The sequence below is a fragment of the Choloepus didactylus genome, chromosome 11, assembly GCF_015220235.1.
Source record: "Choloepus didactylus isolate mChoDid1 chromosome 11, mChoDid1.pri, whole genome shotgun sequence".
Lineage (NCBI taxonomy): Eukaryota > Metazoa > Chordata > Mammalia > Pilosa > Megalonychidae > Choloepus > Choloepus didactylus.
The window spans coordinates 12417447-12430714 of NC_051317.1; the positions used below are offsets into that span (position 1 = coordinate 12417447).

The 13268-nt window shown below is 46.4% G+C and overlaps 1 protein-coding gene across 3 annotated transcripts in view; it reads left to right on the forward strand.

Annotated features, from left to right (window-relative positions):
* Positions 1-311: 311 nt before the first annotated feature.
* Positions 312-13268, forward strand: part of CCNJL (cyclin J like) — a 72978-nt gene continuing 60021 nt past the window's right edge. The window contains exons 1-2 of one of the 3 annotated variants that reach the window (XM_037798903.1): positions 312-485; positions 843-956. In XM_037798903.1, coding sequence (XP_037654831.1) covers positions 894-956 — 63 coding nt within the window. In that variant the 5' untranslated portion in view covers positions 312-485; positions 843-893. The other 2 variants (XM_037798902.1, XM_037798905.1) reach the window with 2 other exon arrangements.

Below are 13268 nucleotides of genomic sequence, written 5' to 3' on the forward strand. Positions count from 1 at the left end.
GCGCGTTTCTCGCGTGGTGCGCGCAGGTGAGGCCGCGGTCCCCACGCTCCCCTCGCGGAGGCCGGCGGGGGGTGCCCAGGAGGCCACCGGGAGTTTCCGCAAAGGTGAGAAGACGCTTTTCACCGAGGCGAGGGAAGAAGACTGACAGGAAGCGGAGCCAGCGCAGGCGAAAGGCTGACTCCAATTCCCAGCCCCCCGCCTCTCGGGGCGCGGGGCGTCGGCGACGCATGCGCGAAGCCCGGCCCCCAATTCCCCGGGCGAGGGAGGGAGGCCCCCGGCGGCCAGGAGGCAGCGAGCCGCGGCGGGACTCGAGCGCACGCAGGGGCGCGGAGGCGGCTGGGGCGAGGCGTACTGCGAAGGCGGCGGCCGAGAGTGTGGAGCGCCCCGGGCGGGGGCCCAGCCGCGTGCTGGCACCCGGGAGCATTGCAGGCTCAGTTCTAGGAGGGGCCCGGCTCCCGCAGCCCGCCACGCCCGGAGAGGGATGTGTGAGTTTCGTCCCCCGCTCGAGGGCAGGATGTGGGAGCAGGACAAAGGCTAGGCGGCGGGGGAGGAGCCCTAGCCTAGGGCGAGCTGGCGAAGTCGGCAACTTTCCCTGCAACTTTTGCAAAAGGAAAATAAAAATTCTGCAAGTTGTTGCACAACTCCAGATCGCCCTGGGTCCAGCGAGAGAGGGGAAGGGGCATCTCAGCGTTCTCGGAACGAGAGGCTACTGCCAGCTCCGCCGAGCGGAGCAGGAGGGGGCGCCCGTCCGGGTCCCGGGCACCGGGCGAACGAAGATAGGGACCTCGGGGGTCCCAGCCGGGGGCGCGCTCCGGCCGCTGAAGTTACCCGTGTCTACGCAGGATGCGCTCTGAGTACCCGGTAGCCCCGGATCGAGGCGCTGCATCCACGCGATGGATGAACCGTGGTGGGAAGGACGCGTCGCCTCGGACGTCCACTGCACCCTACGCGAGAAGGTCAGTGCCTCCCCGCCCATTTTATTAACAAGACTGGGTATTTAAAGTCCCGTTCGCTCTCGGCTCTGTATCCTCATGTCGCCCGGCATGGGAACTCGGAACTCCGGCGGCTTTCTTTTCTCCTGCCGTTGCTTCTCTCGAAGTATTTGTAGGAGAGAATTTGAACGCTGCCAGGCTGGGGGAGAAACTGGAGATCGGAGAATTTGAAGTTGGTTTTTCTCTTTAGGAGCCCAGAGCTCCTGGACAGCTATAAGGAGATAGCCACTGCACCGCTAAGGCAGTATTTCCCATAGTATTGCCACCCGAGATTATTTTAAATGGCACATGAATGGACTTAAAAAAATACATATGTATTTTAATGTGCAATTAAAGTATATCAAGCAAGTCCTGCATAGTATGATGCAGATTTTCCATTTACTCTAATGCTATAGTGTTTCCCTTTAAAATAAATTTAAGTAAAAGTAATGACTTGATATAAAGAAATATTAGGTATATGATAGCACAGGAAATACAGTTGTGATTAAAAAACATGTATCTCTCCAACGTAAGACAGAATGATTGAAATTTAATATACACCAGCCTAATTGAAAGAGAGGCTACGAAACTGGGAGGCTGAGTGGAGAAAACAAAAACTCCCCTGCCAGTTTGCCTCCTGTGGCAGAAAGTGGGGGCCTCTGAAATGTGATCCCTGCATCCCCCTCCTCTCAAAGAGAGAAAAGTGCTGACGGGCATTGGAAAGATGGAAAAGTACAGGTGGGCTGGAAGCCACGCCTGTGTGTCACCCCTCCTGCCCCTGGGCTGAGGCTGAAAAGGGTACTTGGGGGACCAGATGTGACGTAAGGGATGGGGATACGTTGGTCCCTACATAGGTTCCACATCTAGCCCATTTCCACCAGTTGTCTGTGGGAGCTCTGCTGAAAAAGTAGACAGCTTCTGGGGATTTTTCCCTCATACGAGAATGACTGTCTTTCAACCAAATCAATGCTTTTTTCCTCTTTTCCTGTACTTCCCTGTCTACCTCTGTCTCGTTCTGCTTGTCCAGGCTGTAGTTTTTCTCTGCTTCCCTTTTTCTTCTCCCGGAGCAAAATGGCCCAGGTGCAGCACACCCATTCCAGGTATCTGGAAAAGAAATCCAGGTCTTAGTTCCGTTAAAAAGCAGGGGCAGTGGGGTGGTGGGGGTGATAGACCTGGCAGTGAGCTCTTGGTCCATTTCTGGGAGTGGTGGCTGAATGGAGTTAGTGAGCGCTGTCGTGGAAACTGGAAATTGGGCTTCCTTGTTTATCGTAGGCCCTAGCGGTTGTCATGTCTGCTTAGAGCTTGGGAGGAATGACTTTGTCCTGATTTGCCCCTTTCTAGTGGGACGGATTTCTGGGAGCAGTGTAAACTCAACCAGTTCAGTTATCTGAGAATCTCCAACCCTTTATATATCAGCAAGAAGCTCTAAATTTCCAACAGACACTGAAACAAACAGGGAAGGCGGTTTCCCAGTAATTGAGCTTTCCCCTTGCCATTGTACCGTATTAGTTGACTATTGGGCTGCCGTCTCTGAGGGAACACGGGTTTTTTCCTGGTTTTACAGCACTCAGGGGTGATGTGCTGATGTGCTGATGTGCTGATGTGCCCAGGGTCAACCGAGACTTGAAGCTGTCTGGTTTGGGCAGATCCCAGCTTCCTTTGGTTACGATGTCACACCTCCCCAATATATGTTAACTCTTTTCTCCTTCACTTTATGTCCTCCAACTCTTCAAAGAAGATACTTCTCCAGAATATTTGGCCTAATGGAGAGTTTTCAGGGAAAAGTGAAGGTGAAGGCTAGGAACCCAGAATCCACTCTAGCCTCCTTTCTTGAGGAATGACGGCTGGCCCTTAGTTTTTGTCAGACAGAGTAAATTTTAATTAAACGTCTACTCTAATAATAAATTCCTAACGCCATAGAACAACTTTACGAGCGCCAGGCACACAGCAGACATGGACTATTCACTGAAGGTTGCCAGAAGAATACGAGGCATGTTTATATGTGTGCTATTATTTATCATTATAGATTCCTGAACTAGTTATCCTCATTTGACCCATGCAGGAGGCGAGGTCCTGAGAAGTTGAGATTAGGCTGAGATTGTGGGGATAGTGAGAGCCCCATTTTGTGAGATTTGAGATTCCAGTATAGCATCCTACTATAGTGTGTAAAATGTGACTTGGTGGAAAGAAGGAGTTTGGGTGTTGGATGCAAACTATGGGCAGTGGTGAAACCTCGAGCTGCTTATTTAACTGTTCTGAACCTGGCCCCCCTTGTCCATTCTTCCCAGCCTGAAATTAGATCGTCACTTCCCTGCTTAAAACCCTCCAATCTTTTCCCTTTGCACTTACAGTAATATCCTGTTCCTTACCTCTGTCTGTAATACCCGACAGGATCTGGCCCTGGCCTGCTCTCCAACCTTGATTTCTATGCCCTCCCCCGACCCTCATACCTCTCGAGCCACACTGACTCCCTTTCTTTTCCGGAGCGTGTCAAGCTCGTTCATCTCTCAGGGCCTTCGCACTGGCTGTCCCCTCTATCTGGAGCCTACATTTCACAGTTTGTTGCATGGTTGCCTCTCCTTGGTTGCCTCTCTATTAAATCACTGTGCTTTGTTTTCTTTTTGGAACCTATTGGTATCTGAGATTGTTGTGGGTTTATTTATGATCCTTCTCCCCACACTAGAATAAATGCTCCCCCAGAATAGAACTGTGTTTTGTCTTGTTTGATACTGAGGTCTCCATGTCTAGAACAGAGCTTCCCTGCTAAGTGTGGATTAAGGAGAAGAAAGAAGAAATCAGTCTCTGGTAGCTTCCTCTTCTGTAAACTGGGGGGAGATGTTTTATATGAATGTTAGGATTAAGTGAGAGACTGTGAGACCCGTGGTAGGTATCTGAGAGGGTCACTTCTTTCTGCTGACGATTGCTGCATGTGAGACTGGCAGCCCCTGCTCAGGTTAAGGCTTGGGGTTTGTGACCACACAAACAAGAGGTTCACAAATATGATAAGTCATCCTTGCAAGAAAGGCATCATTACCCCCTTTGGATGGGTGATGGGGTTGAGGCTGAGAGAGGCAGCAGTTTGCCAAAATCCCAGCTGAGGCTGGGATCCAGGAGCAAGGCCCATTAGCAGGACCTTCTAACCAGTCAGGATAAAGCCAGCTGCCACCCCTGTGCAAATGGCCCTGGAGAAATCTCCCCCTCTCATCCCTCTCCAGTCTGCTGGACACCTTTATCCTGTGCTCAGCCCTTAAATTCCTCCTTTGATCAAAATCCCTCCTGGGCCTCTTGCTTCTGCTCAAGCAGAGCTGGAACCCACCTTCTGACCTTTCTGTTGGGGCAAGAGGGTGCCAGTCAGCACAAAGAACCCGGTTTTTACTAATACACTTGTGTTCTCAGACCTCTTCACCCTGCTTGATGGGGGAGACAGCCTCACAGGCTGGTGGGGACAGTGAGGCTGAGAGGGATATTTTTCTAGTGAACGGTTCTGTGCCACCACGTGTATTCAGATTAAAACTGAAAGTCCTTTATTTATTTATTTATTTTTTAACTGCCAGATGTGTTCACCTAAGTTTGAAATTAATCAGGTCTTAAATCCAACAACGCATGGGTTTTGGCAGGTTGGGGGTGCACCTGATAGAATCAGGGCATGCGATGGGACTCAGCTTGAGGCCTGCTTTCCTAGTCCTTTTTGAGCCTCTCTGACCTGTGACACAAGTTGTGGGTCCAGCCTCTTGCTTACTCCTCTTGTGGCCCTTGTCACCCTGCGTAGTGACTCTTGTTGTCCTTGTCCTCCCGTTATGTGAGCTGCTCGCTTACACAAGATGTGCCTTGTGTCTCGGCATCCTAGACCTGCATCTGGTGCGGCAAGGGGCTTCATGGCGACCCCACCCCATGGTGTGGCACAGGTGGTGTGAGAGCACAGGAAAGGAGGCCCCGATGCAGACAGATGGTCCGGGATGCCTCGGATGGTTACACAGGAATGTTTCTCAGGGATCCTCGTTGCTTTTACCTAGGTTGGGTCTTTGGCATCTGCCAGGAGGTGCCCCCTGGCCCACCAGGGCAGGGCACAAAGCCGACTGCTGGGCCAGGCACAGGACCACGTGGAGAATGCTTCCCCCGCTGCCTAAGACTTGCACATTCTCTCTGACAGTGCTCTGGGCAGGTGGGTAGGATACGAAAAACGAGCATTGGCCAGAAGAGCAGATTCAACTGGCCTGAGCCAAAGCACAGCCTAAGGATTTTAGGGCAATAGCTACAGGGTGAGCCCAGATAACAGATCCTTCTGTTAGGAGGTTCCATTTTTCTTCCTGAGTTTTATCTCCTAATGAGCAGCAAAATTGATTGAACTCAGCCTTGTCTCCTTTTGACTTATGACTGTTGTACACATCATTTTCACTCTTCAGTTAGGAGGAAATGATTATATTAGTAGTCAAAGAAAATGTAAGAAGCCCCCACTGCTGTGATTTAAGACTTGTTGAGTGGAAGACTTTCTAAGTACAGCGTCCCTCCCTCCCAACCCCATGTTGACAAGGCCTACTTGACACTACCTGGTAGTTTTATCTTCCTGGGCTCTGGGGAGCCTATGTGCCAAAGGCTCCCTCCTCCTCCTCCTAGGTCAGAGTTACATGCTACCTAGGGGGTATTTGCCCCAGATTTGAGATCCACAAGCAACCAGCCATATTTCTTGAACCACTGGACTAATAATAAAGGACGTTTGTACTGATTTGTGACTGTGTTTATATGGAGATCTTCCAAAACAACAAAAGCAGCAACAAATTTGTTTAGTTACCATAATGTCAGTGGCTGCCATTAATCAAGCACTTACTGTGTCTCAGGCACTGTGCCAAGTACGTCCTATGTATTCTCTCATTTAATCCTCACATCAGCCCTGGTGCTGGGATTAACCCGATTTTACAGATGGGGGGCCTGCAGGGCTCAGGGAGTGTGAGTAACTGTCTTGAGATCAAGCAGCTGATTTATCAGAGCTTGAATGTAAATTCAGACTGTTAGATTTCAAAGACCATGCAGTCTAGCCACTATTATATACCTACTTCTGTGTATTTGAAGAAACATCCAGTTTAACAAAGAATGGAAGGACCAGACAGGGAAACCTAGAGGCTCTGTTATACGTAACACTGTGGGCTCTTCGTGCTTTGAATTGATTTGGCCTCTGCCGTTGCCTGTCCCTGGGTAGATGCAGTGGGCTGCTCAGACTTGACTGGGAAAGGAAGAATTTTTTAAATTCAGTTTTATTGAGATACATTTGCATACCATACAGTCATCCACGGTGTACAATCAACTGTTCACAGTACCATCATACAGTTGTGCATTCATCACCCCAATCTATTTTTGAACATTTTCCTTATACCACAAAGAATCAGAATAAGAATAAAAAATAAAAATAAAAAAAGAACACGCAAATCACCCCCCCCCCCCATTCCACCCTATTTTTCGTTTAGGTTTTGTCCCCATTTTTCTACTCATCCATCCATACACTGGATAAAGGGAGTGTGATCCACAAGGTTTTCACAATCACGCTGTCACCCCTTGTAAGCTACATTGTTTTACAATCGTCTTTAAGAGTCAAGGCTACTGGGTTGGTGTTTGGTGGTTTCATGTATTTACTTCTAGCTATTCCAATGCATTAAAACCTTAAAAAGGTTATCTACATAGTGCATAAGAATGTCCACCAGAGTGACCTCTCGACTCCATTTGAAATCTCTCAGCCACTGAAGCTTTATTTCGTTTCATTTCGCATCCCCCTTTTGGTCACGAAGATGTTCTCAATCCCACGATGCCGGATCCAGATTCATCCCCAGGAGTCATATCCTGCGTTGCCAGGGAGATTTACATCCCTGGGTGTCAGGTCCCACGTAGGGGGGAAGGGCAGTGAAATCACCCGCCAAGGTGGCTTAGTTAGAGAGAGAGGGCCACATCTGAGCAACAAAGAGGTTGTGCCTGAATTTTGATAGCTGGATGGTGGTAGAATCTCATCCCAGTTCCATCCTGGCGCCCTGTGTTAAAACTGTATCACTTTCTAGTGACCGCTTGTATGTCTGTTATTTCTAGTGACTGCTTGTATGTCTGTTATTTCTGTCTTCCAATATCAATATTTTTACTTCTCACCCCTCCCCCTAAATTCCTTAAATTTCCCTGCTGCAAGACTGAAACTCTGTCTCCTTATAGAAAATGATTACCCAGGCCTGTGCTCAACGAATGGCTCAACAGTTTGGCAAAGCCATCTCCCAATTGGTTTTTCCACCCCCTTCCCCTACTTTTCAGATTTCTGCACCACCAGGGGATGGTACTCTCCCAAATCACAAGATTCACCCAGATTTACCAATAATCAAGTGTTCCAGACCCTGGCAGTGGGCCATGTCTGCCTATCTTAGTTCCAGAAATGTGTGATTCGGGCCTTTCAAACCCAAATGCTGGCTTTGATAAGCACTTACCTACTGACAGGGCTGCTTTATAGTTGTGGTCTTCAAGTGAGACCGTAAGCAGATGGCCCTCATGGTCCCTTCCTGGAGGTGAGGGTACAGAGGCTCCTAGTACAAGGAAGAGTTTTCTGCAAAGACGGCTTGGGCTGTCCCAAGAGGTATGTGCAGACAGAAGGTGGAAGATGGGCTGAGAAGGATTGAAAAGAGTAAATGGGGCTGGGGGCTGGAGGAGATGATGTTCAAGATGGCTGCTAGTTTCAAGAGTCCCTGTCTCTGGAGCCTCACTTGTATTCTCTAGAAAGGTGACAAAACTGAATCAGAACTTGGCATTTTCCCTTGAGTCCTTCAAGTCTGAGAATAGCAAAGTGCTCAGTGTGTCCACAACACCAGTCCTGTCATGGTCTTGGGGTGCCTCATTTGTGGAAGAAGCAAATTGGGACAGCGATCCCTGTCCCGCCTGTCTCCCAGGTGTCACAGGGAGAAAAGGGGTATGAGAATGCTCTGTTAGCCTCGGGGCCTCTGGATCGTGGGGTGAAAAGGGGGCTTGGCTGGCCCCCTGGTTGGCTGCGGAAGCTGGGCTCTCTAAGTGAGACAGCGATGTCTAAGGCTTTGAGCTGGCCCCGTGCCCTTGCCCTTGACTTGTTCTTTGTCTTCCTAAATCACACAGCCTCTTGGGTAAAGGGAGAGCAGCCAACAGTTCTCTAGTGTGTCTGAGCCCCTGACAGAAAGAGGTGACATGTGGGTCTGCTGTTTTCTTTCTTTTTAAATGCTACCACATACACACATGCAGTTCTATTCTTTTGTTTAGGAAACCGCAAAAATAAATACAAGCAAACAGAGCAAACAGAAAATTCCCTCACCATGATCCCACCACTTGGAAATAATCTCTGTTGACATTTTAGTGTGCATTCTTTTGTGCTTTTGTATGCTTGTTATCGCAATAAATTTTTTATTTTGAAATTTTAGTAAAAACAGGAAATATCTCAAAACACTTTGTTCATTTTGTAGTTTACCAGTGCATCTTTCCATATCCTTCTTCTCCACCTAATTCCTGGTTATTAGATACTGGCCAAAAATTAGAAGCAGTCTACTGAATTTATTTAGAATAGGTAATACAGGAACATGGTTAAGAAAAAGAAAGTCAAGCAATATAAAAGGGTAGACAGTGAGAAGGCTTCCTTCCACCATGTCCCTTAGGCTCCTAGATCCCCTCCCCAAAAAGTGCCAGTGACCCCAATTTCTCATACTCTTTCTAGAGTTATTCTGTGCAAAAACAAGCATAAATATGCATGTGAGTGTGTTTTAATGCAAGTGGTAGTATAATTTACCCACCACGTGTACCATTTGGTTTTTTAATGTTTATTTTTTAATAATTTAAATAGAAGGGGTTTTTGTCTTTTCTGCTCATTGCAACAATAATGGTACATAATAAGTTCTCAATATACAGGTGTTAAAGAAATGAATGGAATGTTACCTTTTGGTTATTTTCTATCCAAATATTTACATTTTATTTTACAAAAATGTGATCACAGTTTATTACAGTTCCATAGATTTTTTTTCTTAACTGTATATACCGTATGACTTTCTGTGTCATTCACCAGTCTTCTATAATATCATACATAATGTTTTATCATATAGATAAGGCCCTGATTTGACTAACTCATCCCATTGTTGGATCTTTAGGTGGTGCTGGTTATTCAGTATTCATTTTTAAATTTAAGTATAATTTACTTACATTACAGTGTACAGATCTTAAGTGTACATACAGTTCAGTGAGTTTTGACAAACGTCTTCATTCATAACTAGCACCATAATCAAGATATAGTTTCAGTTAACCTACTTCTATCCCCTACCTTCAGCCCCAGGCAGTCACTGATCTGCTTTTTGTAGTTGTAGATTAGATTTTTCTTTTCTGGAGTTTTATAGAAATGGAATTAAGTTGTATGTATTCTTTTGTGTCTGCCTTTTTAAATATAACATAACACTTTTGAGATTTATCCACATTATTGCATTTTGGGGGAGTTTTTTCCTTTTTATTACTTTAGCTGTTTTTGTTTCCCTGCTACTAAAACAAATTCCATACCATGGGTTAGCTTAACACTGGGAATTTATTGGCTCACAGTTTTGAGGCTAGAAGGCTTGGTTCCTCTGGAGTGATGTCTTCTGGCTTGCCAGCAATCTTTCAGATTCCTTAGCTTTTCCGTCACATATCAATGCAAATGATGGCATCTTCTTTCTCTTCCTGGTTTCATTAACTTCCAACTTCTGGCTGCTCCCTGTGGCTTCTCTTTCGTGTCTAATTTCCTTTGCTTGTAAGAACTTCAGCCATATTGGACCAAGGCCCGTTCTTCAGTTTGGCTTTACCTTAGCTAGTAACATCTTCAAAGGTCCTATTTCCAAATGGGTTCACACCCACAGGACCAGGGGTTGGGACCTGAATGTGCCTTTTGTGGGGGGCAAAATTCAGTCCCCAACAGTAGTGTTCCATTGTATGTGTGTGACACAATTTGTTCATCCCTCCCTTGTTGATGGTCTTTAGGATTGTTTCTAGTGGTCTATTTGCTTTATATAGCTCCGGGCTCATGATCCTTATCTAGTATCTGTGTTTATGTTCATAAGAATAAACTCCTAAAATAGAATCACTGGTCAAAGGATATGATTTTATGAACTTTGTGTATCGCCAGTTAATAAATTCCCAAAAGGTCACACCAATTTACACTTCCCCCATGGTGAGGGAGAGTGCCTGATTCCCAGCAGTTTTTCTAACCCTGGCTATTATCCTTCAGAAAAAAAGCAGAGCCACTTGGATAGGTCAAAATGATGTCTCATTTTAAATGTTGCTGTGTTTCAAAGGGGCAGGAACCAGAAAGGAAAACTACTAAGGGGTGGAAGGAGTCGGGAATGCTCTCAGCAGTTTCCAGGATAGGTGGAGCCCATCTGCAAGCAGAGCCAGGCTGAGACCATGTCAAGGCTATGGGTAGGCTAAGGTGACTCTCAGCCCCCTGTTAGAAAGCTCTCCATGATCCCTCTTAGCCCATCCCTGCAGTTACTTGGTAGCTAAATCCTTCCGAGGCCAAATGTGAATTGCCCTGAGGCCCAGGGTCTCTTGCAGGTCGCTGGAGCACATGGTGCCAGAGCCCGGACATTCTTGGCTGTTGGGGCGTCCACCCACGTCTCCAGCTCTTTAGACCTGAAGCAGTTATCCTATGACGGGCTGGTGGGTTACGGGGAGATGAGGAGAGAAGGAGAAGGTAATGCAAATCGGAAGTGTCGGGAATTTGATAGATTCAATTTCTGTAAGAAAAAGTTGGAAAGAATCTACGTGCCTACATGCCCTTCAGTAGGGAGCCAGCCACACTGTGGTTGAGCTTTACTCTACGATACCCGGAGTTGTTAGATGTGACACGATAGGTGGCAGTTGACTAATGACAATTGATGTTTCTGATCATTGTAGAAAAAAAAAATACTAACAATTTTGAGAACTTCTGTCTTTTGAGCTAACCCCTGTGTTTTTCTTAACTTTTTATTATAGAAATGTTTAAAGATACACAGAGAGAAGAGTAGAATGAGTCCCATGTATCCATCACTCAGCTTCAGTGCATGTTTCATCTGGTTCCAGCATTGTGTCATTTCACCCATAAATATCCATTAACAGATAATGGCTTTAAAAAAAAACAAACGACTATACCATTATCACACGTAACAAAATTAACAGTAATTCACCAGTATGTTCCTTTGCCCAGTCCATATTCAGTTTTCCCCATTTGTCTCAAAAATGGCTTTTTATAATGGGTTTGTTCCAATCATAATCCAGAGAAGGTCTAGGCATTACTTTATGTTTAATGAAAGTTTCAAGTCTTTTATATTCTAATACTCTCCCCTCCCCTGTCCCCATTAATTTTTTTTTTAATGCCATTGATTTATTGGAAAACCAGGTCGTTTGTCCTGATTAACATTCCATATTCTTGATTTGGCCAATTACTTCCTTGTGGTGCCATTTAACTTGAGTTAACACTATTAACAATTTGGTTCATATACTTCCCTTCTGTTGTGGGATTAAAATATACTGCAGCCTACTTGTTCTCTGGCTTTCAGCTCAAACGTTGCTTCCTCAGAGAAGTCTTCTTTTATTCCTAGGCAAGGTGAGGTCTGGGTCCCTTTTATGTTTTCAGACCACCCTCAGCTGTCCCTTCATAGCACTTAGCACAGTTTGCAATTATTCATTTAATTATGTAACTATTTGATTTAGGGCTGCCTCCCTCCCTGGATGGTAGCCCCATGAGGACAGGGGCTGTGTTTCCCCAGTTGTAAGCAGAGTAGCTGTTGCCTAAGAAGCCTACGACGCTGGCATCTTATCTGAGGCTTGTGCGCTATAGCCCAGAAATTACCTTCCTGGACTTGACTGTTGAAACACTCTTGTGGGGTAGGGAGCACAGCTACCAATAATTCCATCATGCGGGTAGAGACGTGGCCTTCTAGGGCTTTAGTGACTTGGCCAGGATCCGCCAATAAGTGGGACAGTTGGGTTCTTAAAACCACGCGATCTGCTATCCAGAGTCTTACCTAAGACAAGACACATACACAAAGCAGAGAAATTGCCAGGTAGCCTTGAAGTCAGCGATGGTGTAACGTGAACTTCCCCCCAAGCAGAGCAGACACCCCGGGCAGTCACCGAGTGAGGTAAGAGGAGGGCGGCGATTAGCACCAGGCGACAGGAGAGCGCGGGGGCGAGCGGTGCAGAGCGGTGCCAGGACAGCTTTGAGTTGAAATCTCTCTTTAGTCTCTCCTTTTGTGCTAACTTTCAGTTCTGAAATTATTTCAAATTTAGAGAAGTTGCAAGTATAGTACGCAGTTAACATTTTACCACTTGCGCCTTATCGTTCTCTTTTTCTGTATTTCTATACTTTTTTATTTTTTATTTTTTCTGAACCAAGTTGCAGACATACTGTTCCACTGTCCCCTAATACTTCAGGATTTATTTCTCATGGTTACTTCTGTTTGTTTGTTTGTTTTTCTTTGTGTAGCTTTTCAAAAATTATGTATTCTATCTCATGTTACTTTTAAGATTGGCCATGAAGAGGTTTCTAGGGGAATTTTTTCAAACCACTAGGGGCACTTCCCCAGGTGTCAGGAGCCTCTGGGGGCATTTATGGGGTCCCTTAGAAGGCTCTGTGTGGAGCACAACCACCACCCAGCCCCTGCCGTGGGGCTCTTAGCCTTGGAGGACCTAGTCCTATAAAATCCATTACAGCCATATGTTAGTGACCGTAATAGCAGGTTTGTTAGTAAAGTAGCCCACATTTAAGGGGTGCTTATATGTGCTAAGAGCTTTACAGACATTACTTTGCATTATGTAAGTCCTCACAGCAACCCCTGTGTACTATAATTATCCCCATTTTACAGATGGGCTGCACTAGACTTAGAGATGTTAAGCAGGTTATCCAAGACCACATGGCTAGTAGGTGGCAGGAGTGAAACCTGGCTGCCAGGCTCACACTCGCACCCAGGGTACCAACGGGCCAGGTCCCATTGCCAAGGGAAGTCGTGAAAAGCTTCCAAGAGGAAGTGCTGTTTGAGCTGTGTTCCAAGGATAAGTAGAAGCTTGCCAGGCAGAGAAAGGTGCAGAGGAAGCTGACCTCCCAGGGCCCAGGGCTGCGTGTGGTTGTCATGCAGGCATTGTGACCTGGTGAGCAGGGGAACAGGGAGATGAGAGAGGAATGTCAACAGTGGGGATGGGGGTTGTTCGGGTTTGCTAAAGCTGCCCTTACGCGAAATACCAGAAATGGATTGGCTTTTATAAAGGGAATTTATATTGGGTTACAAAGTTACAGTTCTAAGGCCTTAGAAGTGTCCAGAC